The 22,027-nt window shown below is 40.8% G+C and overlaps 2 protein-coding genes across 5 annotated transcripts in view; one reads left to right on the top strand and one right to left on the bottom strand.

The window, feature by feature from the left end:
• Window positions 1–846: 846 nt before the first annotated feature.
• LOC118800216 (protein ABHD1-like) lies at window positions 847–13,647 on the bottom strand. Of its 2 annotated transcripts, none has more exons than XM_036560411.1 (9): window positions 13,506–13,647; window positions 11,074–11,234; window positions 9,853–10,035; window positions 9,681–9,726; window positions 8,917–9,029; window positions 7,994–8,167; window positions 7,153–7,201; window positions 6,631–6,796; window positions 847–5,663 (listed from the first exon to the last, which is right to left on the bottom strand). In XM_036560411.1, the coding sequence occupies exons 1-9, from the start codon at window positions 13,518–13,520 to the stop codon at window positions 5,458–5,460; spliced, it is 1,113 nt and encodes a 370-aa protein (XP_036416304.1). In that variant the 5' UTR covers window positions 13,521–13,647; the 3' UTR covers window positions 847–5,457. The 2 variants fall into 2 exon arrangements, with proteins under 2 accessions (XP_036416304.1, XP_036416303.1); XM_036560410.1 differs by lacking the exon at window positions 13,506–13,647 and adding an exon at window positions 12,790–13,459.
• Window positions 13,648–17,211: 3,564 nt separating this feature from the next.
• Window positions 17,212–22,027, top strand: part of LOC118800212 (interferon-induced protein 44-like) — a 53,326-nt gene continuing 48,510 nt past the window's right edge. Inside the window, exons 1-5 of one of the 3 annotated variants that reach the window (XM_036560406.1) lie at window positions 17,216–17,713; window positions 17,867–17,941; window positions 18,032–18,083; window positions 20,901–21,096; window positions 21,355–21,507. In XM_036560406.1, the coding sequence (XP_036416299.1) occupies window positions 17,380–17,713; window positions 17,867–17,941; window positions 18,032–18,083; window positions 20,901–21,096; window positions 21,355–21,507 (810 nt within the window). In that variant the 5' untranslated portion in view covers window positions 17,216–17,379. Of the gene's footprint in view, window positions 17,942–18,031; window positions 18,084–20,900; window positions 21,097–21,354; window positions 21,508–22,027 lie in introns of all 3 variants that reach the window. The other 2 variants (XM_036560405.1, XM_036560404.1) reach the window with 2 other exon arrangements.

The following is a 22,027-nucleotide window of genomic DNA, read 5'->3' as shown; positions in this document are numbered from 1 at the left end:
TCTGAAGCATTTAAAGGGGAGTTTCATGTTGTTGTTTTTTTTTCTCAAAACTTCTACATAATTAAATGTTTCCGATGTAAACAACGTCATTTACAGGTGTTTGTTGTGAAATTCTGTTTTAGAGAAACATACAAAGTACAGAATTGTTCACAGTGGTGGTGATAGGAACCAGACATCCAAAGCCTTGAATGCCTCTGAGCTCCTTCACAGAAAGCTACTACACAAAACTGATACAAACACACTGCCTGACATTCGAGACATTGTTTTACAATTGTTTGTCTGAATTAATTAAAAAATTCATTCATTCATTTATGGTGGATAGGTACATGCAAGCCATTATAAGGCTATACAGCTGCCAAAGAAAACAGATTTTTAAGATTTACCACTATTTTATCATCATTAACATTTAATGTAAAAGATTAGATGATGTGGTGGTTTTGGACAGTAAATAAAATGGCAATATTTGTGTTGCAGACATCGCAAGCCTTAGTTCCAGCAACCACTGGAAAGAAATTAGAGTCTGTAAGTTTCTCTGCAATGAACCATTTCACATCAAACCACTCTGACTGACTGTTTCCACCTCAGTGATTGAATGTGCAGAAATTTTGAAAAATCAGTGAGATTCCCCTTTCAAACTAGGCCTGAATGCCCCTTTAAAATGGTTCTATAAACAACCAAAAAAGGGTTCTGCTGTGGTTACAAGTCATAAAACCTGTTATATCAGACTGTACCCATAAGTTTGTACTCTGTGATCATTATAAGGAAATTCACACGTCCAACCAAACAATCTGTGCTTGAGATGCTCCTTCCACACAACTGCTTTAGTGTAAGAAAAGAGGCAGTGGAATAAGTGGTTTAAGCACTTTATTGATGCTTAATTATTACAGTTCAGTGCATCATGGTGAGTAAACAATATACAATTCAGAACAACAAAGTATGTCAAAGAATGGACTAATGCCTGGCCCACGCTACAGGGTAATCGGGCCGATTTTGAGGCCGATTTGCTCCTCAGGACAATCGCAAAAGGCCTCTCGATGTGAGGGAGATCTTAAACGATGCTCTTCCCAGATTATCCTGTCGTGTGGGGTGTCTATGATCCAACCTTTACTCCTCCGATCTGCTCCAAGTCTAGTCAGGGCCGCCCAACTGCAAATCATAAATATTAAACACATTCAACATTTACAGCTCGGTATCCTATAGTGTGGGGTGGACGCCGATTCTCTGGTGTGAAATGAAATGTCGACGTCATGCCTGAAAGATCGTCTTCATCCATATTTTTTTCTTCCGCTTGGTTTTTTCCATTCAGAAAGAAACATCACCAGCATAGCACCAGCCTCGCTGTCATCTGCCATGTTTGATTAGATCTAAAGTCACATTAGTTTGCGAGAAACCCTGCAAAGCAGCAGTTCAGGAGAAACTTCCACAAGGTTCTGTGAATCTGAACCATCAGTCGGGACTGTTTTCTTGTTCATAATCTGAAAGTGTGTGGTGTTTTATTTAAGGCAGTCATTATGCGTGGGGTCTCTCACGTTTTCAACATCGGTCAAGATTTTTTAAATCCTGTAGTGTGGGCCAGGCATAAGGCAGACTTATGTCAACACTCCGTTATATACACTAAAAAAGTGTATCAAATTCTATGTATCAGTGTTTCAAAGTAGGTGGTCAATGTTCACAGACTACTCAGAAAAGAAAAACATCAGGAAGAGTGCATTAACAGAAAGTTAGTTATGTTTTTGTGCGTAGAGTTTTGGCCCTTCACTGTCGTGTGAGTGATCTGAGCTCAGCACTTTTTCCTGCACCGGTCTACGAACGACGCTGTCATTCACACATACTATAACTGACTCAGGGGCAAGCAAAGAGTAGACCATTTCAGCTTCTTTCCACATGTTGTTGAACTTAAATGTGTGATATGTGTATGCTGTATACCAGGCCTGGGCGATAAGGTAATCGGATATCGTCGATGATTCACAAGAAACTCGATGGCGACTCATAAAAGGCAATGCTGGGGAACATACAGAGAACTACAGAGGACTAATCTGATTAAACAGCTAGCTAAATATATTGGGAAATTGGGCTTCATGTTCCTTCAAGCAATGTGCAGGTGACCTAATCGTCTTTTATTTAGGAGAGAGAGAAGTTTGTTAGTTCTCCACTGTTGCACACTGTAATGCTAGCAGTACCCTTTACATTAAGTTTAGCTTGAGTGCATGGAACCGAAAATATATACTGACATTAGAACTTCAGCTCATTTCAGTGTGACTCACTGAAACAACCAAGCAAAAATGACTGGGTATTATCCTATAGCAGTCAAGTTAGCTCCAGCCCTAGAACTTTTAGAAGTAGAGAAGGTTCCTCTGATCCCCGTCTATGGCCAAAAAACCACGATCAGATAGGGGTAGCAATGCATTTTTATTTTAATATTTAAACTTATGTTAAATTGTTTTATATGTATAATTATTAAAATTGTGAGAATGTAATGCTGCTGTAAATGGTTTTGGAAATCGCCTGCAGCCTGAAGTTTCTCCAGCTGGGAGCTCTACTAGCATGCACATCACCATGAACCTACACCAGAAGCAGCTCAGGAATGCACGTGTTTGCAGTAACACAGTAACATCTATTAAACGACAGGTAAAGTAGTTATCTGAGGATGTTGGGTTTCTCAGTATTATACTATTTAATATATGTTTTCATTAAAGATTATCAAAAGCTACATTGGACTGCATGCATTGGTTCGTGGGGGAGAGGGGATAATCGCAATTCTTTAACTAGAAAATATCGTGCTAATTGTTTTTTGATATCACCCAGGCCTACTTCACTCTGAAAAAGTGGCACTTAAATAAAAATAAATAGTGGCAATGTCCTACACATGGATTAAGAGCCTAATCTCGGACTAAAACTTTCATTTCAATGATGAATCACCATTGGAAACCCTCTATGTTTCGGGCGTACACTTAATCTGGGTCTGAAAAAGCAGCCCAAAAGCTTAAAGTGAACTCTTGGTCAGCCCCAATTAAGCTTTACAAAAACAGGGGAAGGTTGACGTTTGACGTTTGTGTACAATTAAGTGCTTCACATTCATGTTTGCCTTCACAATGGTGCTATGACCGTTATATGACCTTTACATGCTTTGGACCCTTTACAAAAACAAGGCACAGGCATAATAAATGTTATAGTTGTATGTAAACATTTAAACCCCTCTGGTCAATGTTTATACGTTAGCACTTCCTCTGCAGGGAACAAACGTAAATATGACATTTTTCTGCAAATTTTGCAGCACATAAAATGTGCTGTAACTTTTGCACAGGTTATATTTTGTTTTACTTTTTCCAATATGGTAAAATCCACAAGTGTGCAGTAACTGTACATTAAAATGTGCTGAAGTGTGTTCTCAGTAGAGGATGTGTTCACTTATTTTAATTAGAAAATCAGCGAAACCTCGTTTGACCAGGGGCGCCCAAACTTTTGCATACAACTGTATATAACAGAATAGCACACATTTGTGGAGGTCAGTACAATGCAAGCATGAGCTTACACAGGCAAGTAAACATCAATTCATAAGGCACTGGAGTAGTCGTCATTTAAAATGTTCATTTTACAGAGTAAATGGCCAAAAGTATGTGGACAGCCCTTCTAATTAGTGTGTTCGGGTGTGTAAAGCCAAGAACACAGCCATGCAGTCTCCATAGACAAACACTGACAATAGAATGGGTGTTATTGAAGAGCAGTCACGTTTAATGTGGCACTATTATAGGATGCTACTATTCCAACAAAGCATCAAACCTCTGCCTTGCTAGAGCTGCCCTGGTCAACTGTAAGTGCTGTGATTGTGATATGAAAACATCTAGAAGCAAGAACAGCTCAGTTATGAAGAGAAAGGCCACACAAACTCACAGAGCGAGAAGCACATAAAAATCATCTGTCCTTAGTTACAGAACTCCTTACTTAGTTCCAAACTGCCTCTGGGTGGAACATCAGCAATGCCAAGCATCAGCTGGAACCGCGTAAAGCACACAGTCATGCTAAATGTATTATCTGCAGTCATGAATCAAACTTTACCACATGGTGGACTGACAGACTAATCAGGGTTTGGCAGAATCCTACCTGACTGAATGCATAGTGCCAGCTGTAAAGTTTGGCGGAGGAGGAATAATGGGCCCCACTGCAGCAGTTTGGGAACTGTTGGGACGATTTTTGGGACCCACCTGCACAAAATGGGTTCTATAAGAAGGAAACTGCCAAGTCTGGAGTGGTACAACTTGGCTTGTCTTCACAAAGCCCTGACCTAAACTCTACCCAAAAGCTTTGGGATGAACTGGAATGCCAGCTGAGAGCCAGGCCTTCTCAAAAAAACACCAGTGCCCAACCTCACTAATGCTCTCGTGGCTGAATGGGAGCAAAAATGGCAACTCTATATAAATGACTATAGTTTTGGAACCGTATACTAAACAAACTCATACGTACGTGATGTTGTACACATACTTTTGGCCATGTAGTGCATTAAGAATGTGTCCCAAAGTTTTTTTCTCACTTTTTAACAACACTGTTTTCTCTGTGAGAGTTAACATATTTGGAAATTCATGCATTAGAAAACCAAAATGCTAAACATTTTCAAATGTTTCCAAAAAATAAAATCATTCGAGTAAAACAAGAATCTTCAATATAAATATTATATAAAATACTGATTTTAGACATTTTTGCTTTTATAAAAAAAAGCATGGATCGATGGCAGATTATCATAGAACCACAATGTACGGTACATAAGCAAAATACACTAGAACTGAATGAACACTGATTTGTTCTGCATTTTACATGTTATTAATAACATGATAAAATAATTTACATTTTTAAACTCCATTTTTTCACAATTCAGCAAACAACAAAAACACCAGAGTGATATACTTAATGCCTTATCATAATCACATTCATTCACATTCAAAAACAAATATTCAAAACTTGTGCTTTCTATCAAGTTTCTCCAGGTAATAAAGTTGCTGGTCATATAGTTTCAGTTACTGATTCATAAATTATTGGCATTGCGTTAACACACCATCAATGAGAGGTCATTCATAATAATAATAATAATAAAAACTGATGATGAAATGATGAATAAGAAATCTTCACATGGCCTGTTTACCGAAGAGGGGTATAAAAACGTGATTGCCAATTGAGTTACTTAATATCTAGTTTACCTGCCATGCTAGATAATTAGCATTAACATTAATACTACTTATTGATAATCATTATCTTATAGGGGAATTTCACCTACAAAAAATATTTCCACTCTGCCTCAGTTGTTCCTCAGACATGAAGGAAAAATCTAACCAAAAATGAACATATTATTTTTATTATTTAATATGTTGATAAATTAGTTTGAATCATTTCTTGCCTACTTGTCACCTAATGTAAAGAGGTCAGTGGTGATCGTATTGCTTAACCTATAACATAACGATGTTTCTGTTACTGTGTGACCTGGTCCTCGATGCTGCAGGCCTCTCTCAGGTCCTCCAGGTGCTCGAAAGCAGCGTGGACGAACTGTCCCAACAGGCGGTCCATGTAGCCATCACCGTTAGGAAACAGGCCCTCCAGGAAGCCGATGTGTCCTCCATGAGCCGTCACCAACAGAGCCACGTTCGGCAAACGCTGAGCGAGGGATACGGGGAATGCTGTGGAGAGAGAGAGATTTAGACTGCCTCTAGTGGATGAACTGGTAACTGCATCTAGGAGTCAACAGCCATGTTTACATGCAGCTTGATAATTTGTTAACAATCTGACTAACAGCTCAATCGGAATAGAATACGTCCATGTAAACACCTCAATCAGAGTAGACTAGAGCGCTTAAGGCTATTCGGAATGCAATCTCTATCTGATTGAACGAGGTGGGTAATCCTATAAATAATACGTTAAATAGAAGAATAATATCCGTGTAAACGCCTGTATCTGATTACATTCCCTATCGGAAAGTTTAAGTTCGTTCTGATCATGTGCGTCACGTCATAGTGAGAGTTTATAACGTTCAACATGGCGGAGCAGAAACTGGTCTGCAGAGGAGACGAAGTTTATGCTCTGGTCTTTAAAAGACGCCGTTGGGACGGACGTCCAGCTTATGTGTCTCAGAACACGACGTTGTCCTCTCGGCGTTCTTTAGTAAGGACGTTTTCCTGAGTCTGACATCATTTTAAAGTAATTAAAAACACAAGCACTGCTCACTGCTGCTCATCCCACTCTGACTGGACTCACGTGATGCTGGCTGTCATGGTAACGTCTACACTAAGTGGTACTCTACTCTTTTGGATCTGATTACTTGTAGTGAGCATGTTAACAGACATTTTTCATTATATTGTTAAGTTGAGTGAGCATAAAGACCTCAGTCTTAATCTATAATCAGAATGTATTCAATTGGACAGGCAAAAATTTTGCATGTAAACACAGCTGATGGAAGCCAGATAAGGAGAGCCAGCAGGTAAATCAGCAATAAGGAGTTTTTAACTCAATATGTGACTCATCAGCCTAAAGGCCAGACCAAAACTATCAGGCTGTATGTTTTGCACTCCTGATTTAAAGAGAAAGTAAAGTTGAGAGAGCAACTACCTGAGTTTATAATATAAGTCTCTCTCTTTTGTCTTGTCTCACCGTGTTTAGGGGAGAAGGGGTCGTCAGCAGCGTTTAAACAGAGCACAGGTATGGCAGTCTTCTGCAGTTTGGACCCCGGACTGGCATCTCTGTAATAATCAGCGCAGGACTTGTAGCCAAACATCACAGAAGTGAAGCGCTCATCAAATTCCCGGATCGTTCGCGCCTGGAGAGAGAAAAAGAGCGGGGACAGGGTTGATATCTCTTTATAGGAAGTTGAAAAAACAGTGGCACTGATTCCCCCCGCAACAACAATTTAGTCTCCTTCTAGCAAGGCCTCCCCCCAACACACTGGGAGGGTGAAAGTATTTTATTAAGTGTTTTTTATTAGGTGTTTTATTATTCATTAGGCAATATTACGTATATATGTGTGATAATAAATCTCTTAAAAAACAACCATTTTGTACAGTCAAAAAAGCAAAAATAAAAATATCGTTGTTGGTTAGCAACAGTGGAATGATACAGGTATGGTGAATATAGATATAACACCACAAGTATATCATTCTAGAGGATAGTAAATACCTTCAGCACGTAGTCCACATCTATCACCTTCTCCAGGATCTTTCTGTGTCTGAGGAGAGAGCAAAGTGCGACAAAAGCAAAGTTCCAGTGAAGCTGTTCACACAAACACACAAACATGCCTGGCTTTTTAAAAGATGGGAAAAAGGACATTCAGAGTGGTTTGGTGTGAAATGCTCCATTCTAGAGAAACCTACAGAGTCAGAATTGTTCACAATGGTGGTGATAGGAACCAGACGTCAGAAGAGTTTAACGTCTCTAAAAGCTCCCTCACAGAAAGTGATGACATTAAATGGTTATGAATGTCCTGCCTGACGCCTAAGACACTGTGTATGACAACAGTTGTAAGAAAAGATGTTGGGTTCAAATACGTGCAGGGCAGAGGTGCACGAAGGGTGTTGTAAGGAAGGAAGTAGGAAAATATATATTCGTTAAATATTTACCACTATTTTACCATCATCATCAACATTACATACAAATGGTTTTAGACAGTAAATAAAATGGCTATATTTGTGACCTCTGGTTCCTATCACCACCACTGTAATAAATCCAGTTTGGTAAATTTAATTAAATTGACCTCTACAATAAACTATTTCACACCAAACCACTCTAAACGACACTGTTTACACCTCCACGATGCAGAATTTTTGAAAAACTGGTGGAATTCTCCTTTAAAGCTGATCTGATAAGGCTTTTCTGGATTAAAATGAATCTATGAACTAGTCACTAAAATCAAAAATGAAACTTAACTTATTATATAACCAGTGAAAAACTTGCATAGAAAGTAACAAACATATTAAAAGTAGCTGATATGATGACGTCAGACTGAGTGGGTGGGATTAACCTGTTAATGGCATTGCATAAGTTGCTGGTAAGATGGCGATTGAAAAGCAGCTTGTTGACTGGCTGCTCCAGGGATACGGAGGATTCAAACGAGTCCCAGCAGACAGAGAGGGTGAGACCGGCGATCATCTTAGAGTCCTGCCCTTTACGGGCCAGATAATTCAGCAACAGCATGCTGCAACAACAAGAACGTTTCAGCCAGATTAGAGCAGAGGTCATTACAAAACAATATCAGCTTGTAAGACTCAGCCTGTTTAAAGGGGAATTCCATTCATTTTTTTTGTCATTCTCAGTGGATCTGAAATGGTCCGTTCTACAGAAAATTAGTGCTGTTCATAGTGGTAGTGGAAGGAACCAGATGTCTGATCATTTTAATGCCTCTAAAAGATCCCTTACAGAAAGTTATTGAGTAGCATGGTCAGCAATGTGCCTGAGAGACTGCTTTATAACTGTTTTGCAATAGGCTTTTGGCCTAAAAATTAAGAAAGCATACAAAGCACAAGTAAGAAAGTACAAATAGTACCTAAAACTATATTTTATAATATTAACCACTATTTTGTCATCATTGTTAAAACTCAGAAGACAAATAAAGGTTGAATAAAATGCCAAGTAAGTACGTTTCTCTGCAATCTCGGATTTGTTGAAATGTCAATTATGCAGAAATTGAGAAATCTGTGGAATTCCCCTTTAATTCTGAGGGGTAAAGAGAGGTTGGAAAATGATCATATAAAAATGAACTATGATCATACACTCTCAGTATGCTTTAGGAAAATAAAAGAAAAAAGAAAAGAAAAAAGAAGAGGAAAAAAAGAAAAGAGAAGAACAGAAAAGAAAGAAAATGTGGAATCCGGGCCCTTTAAGAGTTCAGGTATGTGTGTGTACTGTGTACAGAGGGACCTGACTGGGTGTGTGTTGGTTCCTTACCCTCCGAGAGACACACCAGCTCCGAGCAGAGGGGCTTGTGGGTAGAGTTTTTTGATGTGATTGACGACTGTCTCTACGTCTGAAGTGTCAGCAGCACAGAACGTGAGAGGAGTCTGACAGGGCGGGGTTAAGAGAGAGAGAAATAAAAAAGGGAAAAGGTTAGGAGGAGGAAGTGAGTCAAGTTCACCTCACAACACATTTCTGACATTTAATGAGTCACCAGCCTTCTTTGTCCATGACGTGGGAATATTTCAACATCACTTACAGTAGAAAACGTCAGCGGTCTGAGCTGAGTAATCTGAATCAGTCTGAACGATTAAATGAAAAGAGTACACGCAGTATAGACTGACCAGCCATAACATTGTTTCTACACTCACTGTCCATTTTATCAGCTCCACTGACCATATAGGAGCACTTTGTAGTTCAACAATTACAGACTGTAGTCCATCTGTTTCTCTGCATACTTTGTTCACCCTGTTCTTCAACAGTCAGGACCCCCACAGAGCAGGTATTATTTGGGGGGTGGATCATTATCAGCACGGCAGTAACACTGACGTGGTGGTGGTGTGTTGTGCTGGTACGAGTGGATCAGACACAGCAGTGCTGCTGGAGTTTTTAAACACCTCAGTGTCGCTGCTGGATTTTTATCCCCAAAAAATTACTGATAAACCATGTACATTCAGCAAAAACAGAACAACAAAAAGCTCAAATCTTCAGAGAACAAAGCAGAGACACAAACAAAAACATCATGAAACCGTCCTCACCAGCAGCTCCTCTCCTCCAAAACCTCTGTTATTCATCACCACACACCTGGAACAGTCCATAAGAGACACTGTGTTTTTGGATTGTAACTAACATTTCAATCTATTTCTGAATGATCAATTAGCTTATGTGACCTAGTGCAGGTAGGACACACTCTCACACACCCACACACACCTGTATCCGTGGCGTGTGGCTTGCTGGACTGCGCGCAAGACGTATGTCTGTCGGCTGTTTCCGGTCAGACCGGGCAGGAGGAGCACTGTGGGCCGAGCGGAGGTTTGTGGGTGTTCGGCACTGTTGGAGTTATCCACCCAGTCCAGTGAGAGCTGACCACCATCTCCTGTCCTGATCAGCTCACTGAGAGAGAGAGAGGTTTTAATCACCCAAACGCAGTGCTAATTTATTAATTACTGCTTAGAAATACAGAAAATGAACATTTCATATGAAACCAGATAGAAAAGTAAGGGAGATAAATGACATTCAATGACTTCAGCAGGTCTTGGTGTTGCCTATTCATCAATATGATGAAAAAAGCTGCCTGGTTGGCAAAAATTTCATTGGTATGTCACAGGGTACCGTCAGTACTTCTAGAACACTGCTCCATTCTAGAACAGTGGTTTATTGTACAACACTGCCTCATTCTAGAACACTGGCTTATTGTACAAAACTGTTTTATTCTAGCTGTATTCTAGAGACTGCTTTGTTCTAGAACACTGGCTTATTGTACAAAACTGTTTTATTCTAGCTATATTCTAGAAACTGCTTTATTCTAGAACCCTCGCTTATTGTACTACACTGCTTCATTCTACAACACTGGCTTATTGTACAACACTGCTTCATTCTAGAACACTGGCTTATTGTACAAAACTGTTTTATTCTAGCTATATTCTAGAAACTGTTTTATTCTAGAACACTGGCTTATTGTACTACACTGCTTCATTCCAGAACATTGCTTTATTCTAGAACACTAAACAGCTAGAAATCATAAAAAGACAGATTTAGAGCAGTTATAGAGAGCCTGTAAACACCACCACCACCAGTGTGTAGTAACTGCATAGTAACTAGCAGCTGATTGGTTTGTAGCCCACTATGCATTATCATATTTTCCTCATCACCACCACACACTACACTGCTCATTTATTTTGACCAACTGTTTGGTAAAATTCCCAAAGCTAAAACTAAATATCACATTTATAAAACTGAGTCATAATCATATCAGCTCAAATACTACCTTTTTATCTACTGTAGTAATAGTTGTGTTGATTTATAATTTAATGATTTTGGAATAAATATCCATGTAACTTAAAACAGCAAAGGACAAGAAATTCAGTGCATTTTTTCTGAGACAATTTGCACTTTTCCAAGCAGAAAAAGAACCGTCTCCAAAGCTCGTACTTGCGGTAAGTGATGGAAAGGCTGGACTTGATGAACACCCTCACAAGCGTCTGCAGGCGTCCACCCCAGCACCAGGGAGTGGGACAGAAACGCTCCGTCACGATGGGACAGTGTCTCTGCAGAAACGCCCGGAAGCCATCGCTGCACACCAACAGAGGAACCTGAGATACAGAGAGAGAGACAGACAGACAGACAGACAGACAGACAGACAGACAAAAGACAGACGGCAGAGAAAGAAGAGAGAGAGTCACTAACTACAGTTACTAAGGGAAAACACCTGCATTTCAAGCAAGCTATGAGGCAGCAAAGCAGTGGGACCTCGGCCACTTCAACCAAGCCAGAAATTCAGAAGTGGCTGGCCGGCGCTACAAGACAACAGGACATTCAAAAGGACAACAGAGATTTAAGACTTGACCAAGAGGCTGTGGCCAACAGACTGAACGAATTACAAAACTCAAGGACTAGCTGTGATCCTACACTCTTAAAAAATATGGTTCTTCAAGGGTTCTTTAGTAAAGAAAATGGTTCTATATAGAGCCACGAACACTCAAAGAATGGTTCTTCGCAAAGTAAAAGGATTCTTCAGATTGATGGAGAATGTGCTGTACATGGTTCTATATAGAACCTTTTGGAAAATTGTTCTATACAGCACCAAAAACAGTTCTTCTTTTCACAAGGTTGATATCAGAACTATAGAAGAACTCTTTTTGGTGTTATATAGAACCCTTTCCAAACAGGTTCCATATAGAACCATATACAACACATTCTCCATCTAAAGAACAATTTCACCATGCAAAGAACCCTTTATCATGCACTGTTAAAAAAAGATGGTTCTTCAAGGGTTCTTTAGTAAAGAAAATGGTTCCATAAAGAACCGTGAACACTTTAAAAACTTGAAAATGAAACGGTTCTTCAGATTGATTGAAAATGTGCTGTATATGGCTCTATATAGAACCTTTTTGGAAGGAGTTCTACATAGCACCCAAAATGGTTCTTCTGCTGGTACAAGCTTGACACTGTCACAATAAAAGAACCCTTTTGTATAGTTTTATATAGAACTCTTTTCAACTTTTTCTACTGCACATTCTCCATCAATCTCTACAAAGCGTTCTCTGAATGTTCATGGCTCTATATAGAACCATTTTCTTTACCAAAGAACCCTTGAAGAACCATCTGTTTTAAGAGTTCTTGATTAAAAGACTCGACTGAAAGTTTTAAAGCTCATTTTAAAGCTTAGCAGTTTTTCAAGAAAACAAAAACTCAGTTCAGAATCAGCTAAAACTTCATCAATATCAGAAAAGGTGACAGTCAAAAGGACAGAATGGAGGTCTAAGTCCTGACCAAGAGACCCAGAAACAAGAATTACAAACCTCAAAGTCTAGTCTTGATCCCGAGAGACCAAGCCGAACCAAAAGAAGAGAAATGAATGAATGAATGAATGAATGAATGAATGAAAAGAGGAAGGTACACTAAGGTCATGCTACTATGCCGACTGAAAGCTAACTAGCTGGCACAGCTGGTACTACGACACAAAATAACAGAAGAAAAGAAAAGAAAAAAAAAGACCCCAACAGACTGAGAACAGCACGTTCTACGAAAAACAAAGCTAACAGTTCACAAACACACACCACCCGTCACAGCTATGAGCGCCAGGTGCTCTAGAGAACCTAGAGAACAGCCTTAAAAACAAAGAAAGCCCCAAGTGACCCCACTGACCTGCCCCTCACGACCCCACAGGCAGAACAGCGAGGCAGTGACCAGGCTGAGGAGCAGCGTGCAGGGCCTGGAGATGTAGTCCAGACAGCCTGTCCACAGCTCGGAGGGGGACAGCAGAGACAGCAGCATGCCTTCCACACGGGTCGGGTTCGAAATGGAGGAACAAACAGGCAGGGTTTGGGAATTTTTTCCCACCTCTGGGAGGAGAAGGCTGGCACTGAGCTAGGTCTCTCTGTCCAGCCAGCCCTCTCTCTCTCTCTCTCTCTCTCTCTCTCCCTCCCTCTCTCTCTGTCTTCCTTTCAATGGAGAAATCTGGGGCAAAGGGCACAAGAGCCAGTAGCTCTGAACTAAAGGACTGAAGTGTCTTCGTGTAGCTTAGGATTACAGCACTGGGTCACACACGAGCTCGAGAGCAATATTACTGACTAAACACTAATAATTAAAGATAATAATTCATAAAGACGAGATAAGCAGCCTTCAGGGAGGAAGTGTAAACGAGCTCAAGTTAACGTGAAGAATAACAAGTAACACATTCAGCTAATCCACTGAGTTAGACCGCGTTGGGTCACTGCTCTGACCAGTACACTAATAAACTAATGTAAACACCGCTTAAACAGGAGAAGACGCGACCTGGACGAGCTGACCAGCCTCAGTGCTGTCCGTCAACCGGCACTGTGGACGGAAGGAAGACCCACAGTTGTTGTCCGTGAACTTGCCTGAAACAGGTACATGCAGGCTGCCTAAGAGTGTCCGCTTAAACCGCTAGCCTCTCCGCAGTCCGGCCTTACTGAGGGATATGTAGAAAAACCGCACGAATTAAGAGAAGCTTTCAAAAGCTCCGTTAATAACAGCTTTGTAGGGAACAATTTCACAGCCGCACAACACCGCGCTTCCTCTTTTACTAGACTGAGCGCTGAGCGCCCTCTGCTGGACTAGATAAGTCAGTGCAGCAGCGTAATAATAATAATGAAAATAAATATATTTTAAGATGAGTCCATATGGGTCATTCTCCTTTGGACTGGGAATGCAGGAGGATACTTTTTTTTTTAAATCAATTTCTTTCATGCCAAAACTAAACAACCTTAATAAGTCCATTATCATCTCCTATTATTAGATATGCAAAATGCTTAATTCCAAACATATATGTAAAATATATGTAAAGTGCAATGTTTTAGTCAGTTTGTCACCGGTGTTACCTCTTAATGAGGCTTTCCTTTTGTAATAAATGTATTTATTTTTCCCATTTAAACTTAACATGACTGTATTTATTGAAGAAATTCAATTTGAATAATCACATTACCAAAGCTCCTTATACACATGCACTAAAAATACAAAAATATAGATGACACTTATATATTTTTTCATGCCTCCTTATACTGTTTTATTAAAAAAGATTCAATTGCTGCACAATAAACGCTGAAATTGAACTACTAAAATAAAAAAAAAATTATGTTATTTCATGTAAGATACTCTTAATACAGACAATATTTCTGTAAAAAGAACATTGTATCATAACAAATCAACACCAGTGACAATTTAATGTATCGATTTCAAGTTTTAGGAGCTGTTCATGCAGAGGTCCAAGTTCAAGAGTTCAGAAACTCTTTCCTGCAACTGTACATACAGTAAACAAAGAAAAGGTTCAATGCTTGCTTTCTGTCTTGTTATTTTGGTGATTATAAACATGGTCATTTTTCAAAATCCCTTACATTGGGGGCAGTCGTGGGCTGGAGGTTAGGGAACCTGCCTTGCAACCGGAAGGTCGCCGGCTCGATCCCCTGAGCCAACAGGACGTGACTGAGGTGCCCTTGAGCAAGGCGCCTAACCCCCAACTGCTCCCCGGGTGCTGCAGATAGGGCTGCCCACCACTCTGGGCAAGTGTGCTCACTGCCCCCTAGTGTGTGTCTTCACTAGTGTGTATGTGGTGTTTCACTGCACGGATGGGTTAGAATGTGGAGGTGAAATTTCCCTATTGTGGGAGTCCAAATGTCCAGTGATGCTAAATAGTATACACCGATCAGGCATAACATTATGACCCTTGTTTCTGCGCTCATTGTCCATTTTATCAGCTCCACTTACTATATAGGTGCACTTTGTAGTTCTACAGTTACAGACTGTAGTCCATCTGTTTCTCTGTATACTTTGTTAGCCCCCTTTTACCCTGTTCTTCAGTGGTCAGGACCCCCATGGACCCTCACAGAGCAGGTACTATTTGGGTGGTGGATCATTCTCATCACTGCAGTGACACTGACGTGGTGGTGGTGTGCTAGTGTGTGTTGTGCTGGTCTGAGTGGATCAGACACAGCTGTGCTGCACTGTGTCCACTCACTGTCCACTCTATTAGACACTCCTTCCTTGTCAGTCCACCTTGTAGATGTAAAGTCAGAGACAATAGCTCATCTGCTGCTGCACAGTTTGTGTTGGTCATCCTCTAGTCCTTCATCAGTGGTCACCGGACGCTGCCGACTGTGCTGAGAATGACCCACCACCCAAATAGTACCTGCTCTGTGAGGGTCCATGGGGGTCCTGACCACTGAAGAACAGGGTAAAAGGAGGCTAACAAAGTATACAGAGAAACAGATGGACTACAGTCTGTAACTGTAGAACTACAAAGTGCACCTATATAGTAAGTGGACAATAAAATGGACAATGAGCGTAGAAACAAGGAGGTGGTCATAATGTTATGCCTGATCGGTGCGTAAGTGTATTTGTTGACTGTGTGTGCTGGGCCGGCGTAGATTCAAGGTACACTCACTTCGTTTCTGAGGATTACACCACTGCATATCCATATCACTGATTATAGACACGTGGCAAAACGATTCATTTAATAAGTGAGTCCAAACCTTTGAACGTCTGTCTGTGTGTTTGTTTATCTATCCGATGTGCGTTGCCAAAAAAATATACTATCTACAATTGAGGGGGGCGTGGCTGCTGGTTAAGTTTCGTTTCCCCTTCGTCTCCGCCTGTAACCATGTGTCGTTTGCGAATGAGTCGGCTATTTGAATCGGCTCTTTGAATCAGCTGTTTGGACGTTTTACATCAGAAAAGAAAATACTGCTCTTTCAAGCATGTAGACGTTGTATGTCGTACATAAACCAACTGTTTAGATTAAAAGGACAACATTTCATAGAACATTATAAACGCTGTAAAGCATATAGGAGCAAACAGAGGAGTAAAGCATTATTTTAGACCAGTGGTCACTAACTCTGGTCCTGGAGATCTACTTTCTGCAGAGTTTAGCTCCAACCTGCATCTAACATGATGTCCCTCCCTTTGAGTAATGTCTCTCCCTTTTAGTAATCCCATCCAGTGACAAGTAATTTCACTGGATGGGATTTGAAGAGACCGAAAATCCATATGTCCCTGCATGCATTGGCATCAGGGATATATGGATTTTCGGTCTCTTGAAATCCCATCCAGTGAAATTACTTGTCTGACTTAGATTAGAATTCAAATATCAAACATAATGCAACTTTTGTTTTTTACTAACCGTAAAAGTAGACTAAGGTTTTGTTGAAAATTACATTATATACAGTATCACTGACTGTTTGGAGCCCCAAAGCTGACACAGTGATTATTTTTAATAAGGCTTGGCCACAAATTACTATACTGAGGCCACAAATTACTAGATTTTGGCCATGAAATACTATATTGAGACCACAAATTAATATATTGAGCTCACCAATTAAGTTTCTCACAATGTGTGCCTCAGTATATTAATTCATGGCCTTAATATATTGATTTGTGGCCTCAATATAGTAATTTGTGGCCTCAATATAGTAATTTATAGCCTCAATATAGTAAATTGTGGCCTCAATAATTTGTGGCCTCAATATAGTAAATTGTGGCTTCATGATAGTAATTTATGGCATCAATATAGTAATGTGTGGTCCCAATATAGTAATTTGTGGCCTAAATGTAGTAAATGATGGCCTCATTATAGTAATTTGTAACCTTAATATAGTAATTTGTGGCCTCAATATAGTTTTTCGTGGCCACGCCTTATTAAAAACAATTCACTATTATGTCATCTTAGCACGGAGCCCCTGCTGGTGACATCCTGTATAAATAAAAATAATGCATGGCCATGACTTATTAAGGGGTGGGAATGAGATGATTAAGTCATGGCCAGGACATAGTAAAACATGGGAACGAGATCCTAACGCGAGTTAGTAAGCCGTGATCTCGTTCCCACGCCTTACTAAGTCATGGCCACGACTTAATCATCTCATTCCCCCACCTTACTAAGTCGTGGCTACGCATTAGGATCTCGTTCCCACGCTTTACTAAGTCGTGGCCACGCATTATTTTTATTTATACAGGATGTCACCAGCGGGGCTCCGTACCTTAGACTTGGCTCATTTCGAAAACAAAAAACTGGCAATGCTACTGAATGAAGAGCCGTTTGGGAGCCGAAAGAGTCGATTCTGAGCCAGTTGATCTGGTTCACTGAAAAGAGCCGCCCATCACTGCTCTACTGCGCGCAGTCACGAGCTCGTAATACAGGGCGTTTAGCGAAGCGTGCCAAACATAAAAAGTGCGCCTTATTTCCTGTGCGGAACGTCCTCTTCTCTCAGATAACCTCCTCACATGGCTTCCATCGCGTCTTCCCTGGACGATGAGAAGGAGAGGAAGCTGCAGAGTTTGTTCTCTCAGCCTGTTCGGTTCCATCTCCTCTATAAGAGCAGTCACCACGGAGCCAAGCTCAGCGCGCTGCTCTCCAGATTCGACACGTCTGGGAAGTTTGTTCTTGCCGTGTTTCTGCAGACGGGGGAGGTCAGAGGAGGATGCACCAGCAGATCTCTAAACGTTGGAAGGGAGTTTGATGACGAGGAGGCTTTTGTGTTTGAAATAAATGAGAAAGCCAAACGCTTTCCTGTGCTGCGCTCTGCCAAAGCTGTCGAAGTCCACTTCACCGATTCAGGTCAGTCTGGGTTCGGATCCGGTGGATTCTCATTTGGTAGCTCATATCAGTATGAGTATCAGACCGGGGCCTCCCTACCAGTGGCTGTGTCCTTCGGAAAGTGCTTACACGTGTACTCGGATGACCAGGTCATGTATGTGAACTTCTGCGCAGACGGGACATACGGCTGCAGGTGGCCTGAGGAAAAGAGCGCGCGCTGCGTGGATGTGGAGCTGCACCGTGTTCAAGGTCAGTTTATTCAGAAGTGAAAGTAAAGACTTCTGTTGTCATTGCAGAGAGCAGTGGTGCTCAGATGGATGCTTGTTTGTTTTCGTTTAGATCTGGGGGATTTTCTGCCCAGCCCTTGGAGGGAGGTGTCCTGGACAGATGGGTAAGTCAGTGATTACAATTGAATATTTAAATAGGATTGTCACTGTCGATTGTGTAAATAAGTGATACCAGTCACAAATGTCAAATGATGAAAATGGACTATAATATGTGGCAGAAAATGAAACATGTAGATCAGGGGTGCCCAGTCCTGGTCCTGGAGACCTACCACCCTGTAGAGTTTAGCTCCTATCCTAATCTAGCACAACTGGTCCAGGTAATAAAGGCACTTCAGAGTGAATGTTAGAGCCAGTGTGTTGGCTCTGAACTCTCCAGGATGGTAGATCTCCAGGAACAGGATTGAGCACCCCTGATGCGGATGTAACAGGTTGATCATCCTCAGCACCGCAGTAACACTGACATGGTGGTGGTGTGTTGGTGTGTGCTGGTACGAGTGGATCAGACACAGCAGTGCTGCTGGAGTTTTTAAACACTGTGTCCACTCATTGTCCACTCTATTAGACACTCCTACCTTGTCAGTCCACCTTGTAGATGTAAAGTCAGAGACGACAGCTCATCTGCTGCTGCACAGTTTGTGTTGGTCATCCTCTAGTCCTTCATCAGTGGTCACAGGACGCTGCCCACAGGACACTGTTGGCTGGACATTTTTGGTCGGTGGACTATTCTCAGTCCAGCAGTGACACTGAGGTGTTTTAAAACTCCAGCAGCACTGCTGTGTCTGATCCACTCAGACCAGCGCAACACACACTAACACACCACCACCACGTCAGTGTTACTGCAGTGCTGAGAATGATCCACCACCCAAACAGTACCTGCTCTGTGAGGGTCCATGGGGGTCCGGACCACTGAAGAACAGGGTAAAAGGGGGCTAACAAAGTATGCAGAGAAACAGTGGACTACAGTCTGTAAATGTAGAACTACAAAGTGCACCTATATAGTAAGTGGAGCTGATAAAATGGACAGTGAGTGTAGAAACAAGGATAATGTTATGCCTGATCGGTGTATATTTATCCCAGAGGCTTCTAAATGTGTCGGGTGAGGTGGCTGCTCTTTCTTCACTACCATTTGAATGCTTGAAATCACATGTGATATCAAACTATTCACCAAATGGTGTTATACTTCCACCATTGGCATTAACCAATAGTATTATTAATATTTTTCATTTAAAATAAACTGGATTGTAAACAATGTCAGTGTAGACATAGATGTTTGAGAACCAATGGAATATGAATGTCAGAGCAGCATCAGGTGCTGAGGACGTCTTTTACACTTCCTTAGAGCCAGCTTAATTCTGCCTGTCAATACTTGTAAGTGTGGTCTTCAGTATAGTTTATTCTAAAACCTTTTCTGCTTCAGGAATGAAAAAAAACACCACCATCCATGACCAGAACAGCATTTGTCAAGCATCATATGTTTCTCAGTACCACATCTCTTCTTGTGTTAGTCTAACCAGTCTGACTAATTTACCACCGACATTCTCACTGCAGGTTTGCCCTGAGGAGTTCTGTCAGAGCTTTTCCTTTGCTTTCTGGAGGAAAGAAAGCTTGGAGATGATTGTGATTGGTTCTTACCCACAGCAGTGTGTGTGTGTGTATGCAAATATGGACCAAGCCCAAAATGGAAAAACATTAAGCTTTTAATGATTCTTAACAACAAATTAGTCAGTAAATTAGCAAAATATATACAAATAGATAAAGTAATTTAGTGTAGTACAATTGAAAAACATTGCCAAGCTGGTTTGTATAATGTGAGACCAAATATCCTCTATAGGGTTTAAATGTGGACTCTGACTAGGCCAAATCCTTCAGCTTGCGCCTCTTGAGGTAGTCCTTTGTGGATTTTGAGGTGTGTTTAGGATCATTATCCTGTGGTAGAAGCCATCCTCTTTTCATCTTCAACTATTTTTATCAGATGGTGTGATGTTTGCTTCCAGAACTTGCTGGTGTTTAATTGAACGCATTCCTTCCTCTACCATTGAAATGTTCCCTGTGCCCCTGAGTGCAACACAAGACCAAAGCATAATCAAGCCACCCCTGTGCTTAACATACCTTTGATCATTGTGGCCAAAAAGGTATATTTTAACTTCACCAGTCCACAGGGCTCATTTCCAAAATGCATCAGGCTTGTTTAGATGTTCCTTTGCAAACTTCTGATGCTGAATTTTGTGGTGAGGATGCAGGAAAGGTTTTCTTCTGATGACTCTTCCATGAAGGTCATATTTGTGCAGGTGTCGCTGCACAGCAAAGCAGACCACTCCAGAGTCTGCTAAATCTCCCTGAAGGCCTTTTGCAGTCAAACGGGGATTGGATTCGCCTTTTTAGCAATCCTATGAGCAGTTCTCTCCGTTTTTTTGGTGTTCCTGACCTCAACTTAACCTCCACCATTCCATGTACTTGCCATTTCTTAATTACATCATTATGACCTGAGAAAACGCTTTGCTATCTTCGTATAGCCTTTTCTTGTTTTGTGGATATCAGTTATATAAATTTTCAGAGTGCTAGGCAGCTGCTTAAAGGAGCACATTGTTGGAACAAGGTTTGAGGAGTCAGAGTGTTTTTAAAACGATGATTATGAAGAAGTCTTAGCCGTAACAAGCTAATTAAGGTCTGAGACCTTAGTAAAAGTTAGAGCTCAAATCTTTTGGGGTGCCAAACTTTTGCATGGTGCTCCTTTCCTTTTTTCACTCTAAAATTATACATGTCGTATAATTGAACTCAAGGCTAACAAGGTAAGAAGACGTGTTAAACTGACTTGAGAAATGAGTGGGTCTGTTCTCTTCCATATTAGTCTCAAATTATTGTTTGAAATAGTGTAACATAAATTAAATTTAACATGATTAAAATGTCATTTTTTGCTGTAGGACCAGGCAGAGCCTCAGACAGAGTTTTGTCTCGTATAAGCTGATGTTGGAGACTCTGCCGCGGGTTAGGGCTCTGCTCTTGGGCCCAGTTGGTTCTGGGAAATCCAGCCTTGTTAACTCCATCAGATCCACCATGTACAGACGCATCGTACACCTGCCCAACGTCGGCATGGCAACGGGCAATTTCACCAAGAAGGTATACATTTTTTTTTTCTTCAAAATTTTGTTGAGATGTAGTGGTTTGATGTGAAATGGTGCACTGCAGAGAAATGTACAGACCCTTTTGACTTTTTGTATTTAATGTTGATAGTAAAGTAGTGAAAAATCTGAAAAAAATGGATCCTTTTCTTTGAATTCTTTTGGAATTTCCTTTATCTTCAGCCGATAAAAGACCAAATGATAGAAATGGAAACGCTGGCACTGCTTTCTCTCTCTTCTCTGTTCTGTCACCCAGCTGAAGTCGTATGATATTCGGGCAGAGAAAGGAGGTTCTCCATCTGCTCTGAGTCTGTGTGATGTGTTGGCCATTGGAGATGAAGACTTTACTGGTCTCTCTCTCTCCGACACGCTGGCGGTCATCAAGGGCCATGTTCCAGAGGGATACCAGGTACTCTATCTGATACTAGTCTAGCTGTATCAAGCCCCGTAGAAATTAGTCAAATGAGGTAAAATAACATATAAACAGCATGAATTGTATTCCTCTTTTTTTGTGATCGATTTTTTATTTGTTTCCTGTTAATCAAGCAGCTCTTTATCACAACAACCCCCTTTCCACTCTATGCACAATGTTATTTCAGCATAGGCATTAACTAGTAGTACTTGATTTTTTTATTAGCTATATATATATATATATATACTTCTCTCAACCAGAAAAACTGCATCCAGGTCTCAATTAAGGTCTTTTCAGTGTGGTTTAGAACACAGTAAAATAAGGAAGACTTCACATGGACAAGTCTGTCTGACTTTAATGAAGACCGAAAATCTGAACTGAACAGGTTGAGAGAAGTTTTGAGAATGTAAGATGTGGGTGACTACTGACTTCTAGTGTTTGTTATCTAGCCTTATAGCTCCAATGTAAACTTGTAAACTAAAGGAGCACAATTTGGACACCAAACATGTCTTATTTG

The sequence above is a fragment of the Colossoma macropomum genome, unplaced genomic scaffold (genome assembly GCF_904425465.1).
Source record: "Colossoma macropomum unplaced genomic scaffold, Colossoma_macropomum, whole genome shotgun sequence".
NCBI classification, from domain to species: domain Eukaryota; kingdom Metazoa; phylum Chordata; class Actinopteri; order Characiformes; family Serrasalmidae; genus Colossoma; species Colossoma macropomum.
This window is presented reverse-complemented; position numbering and strand designations above follow the sequence as displayed.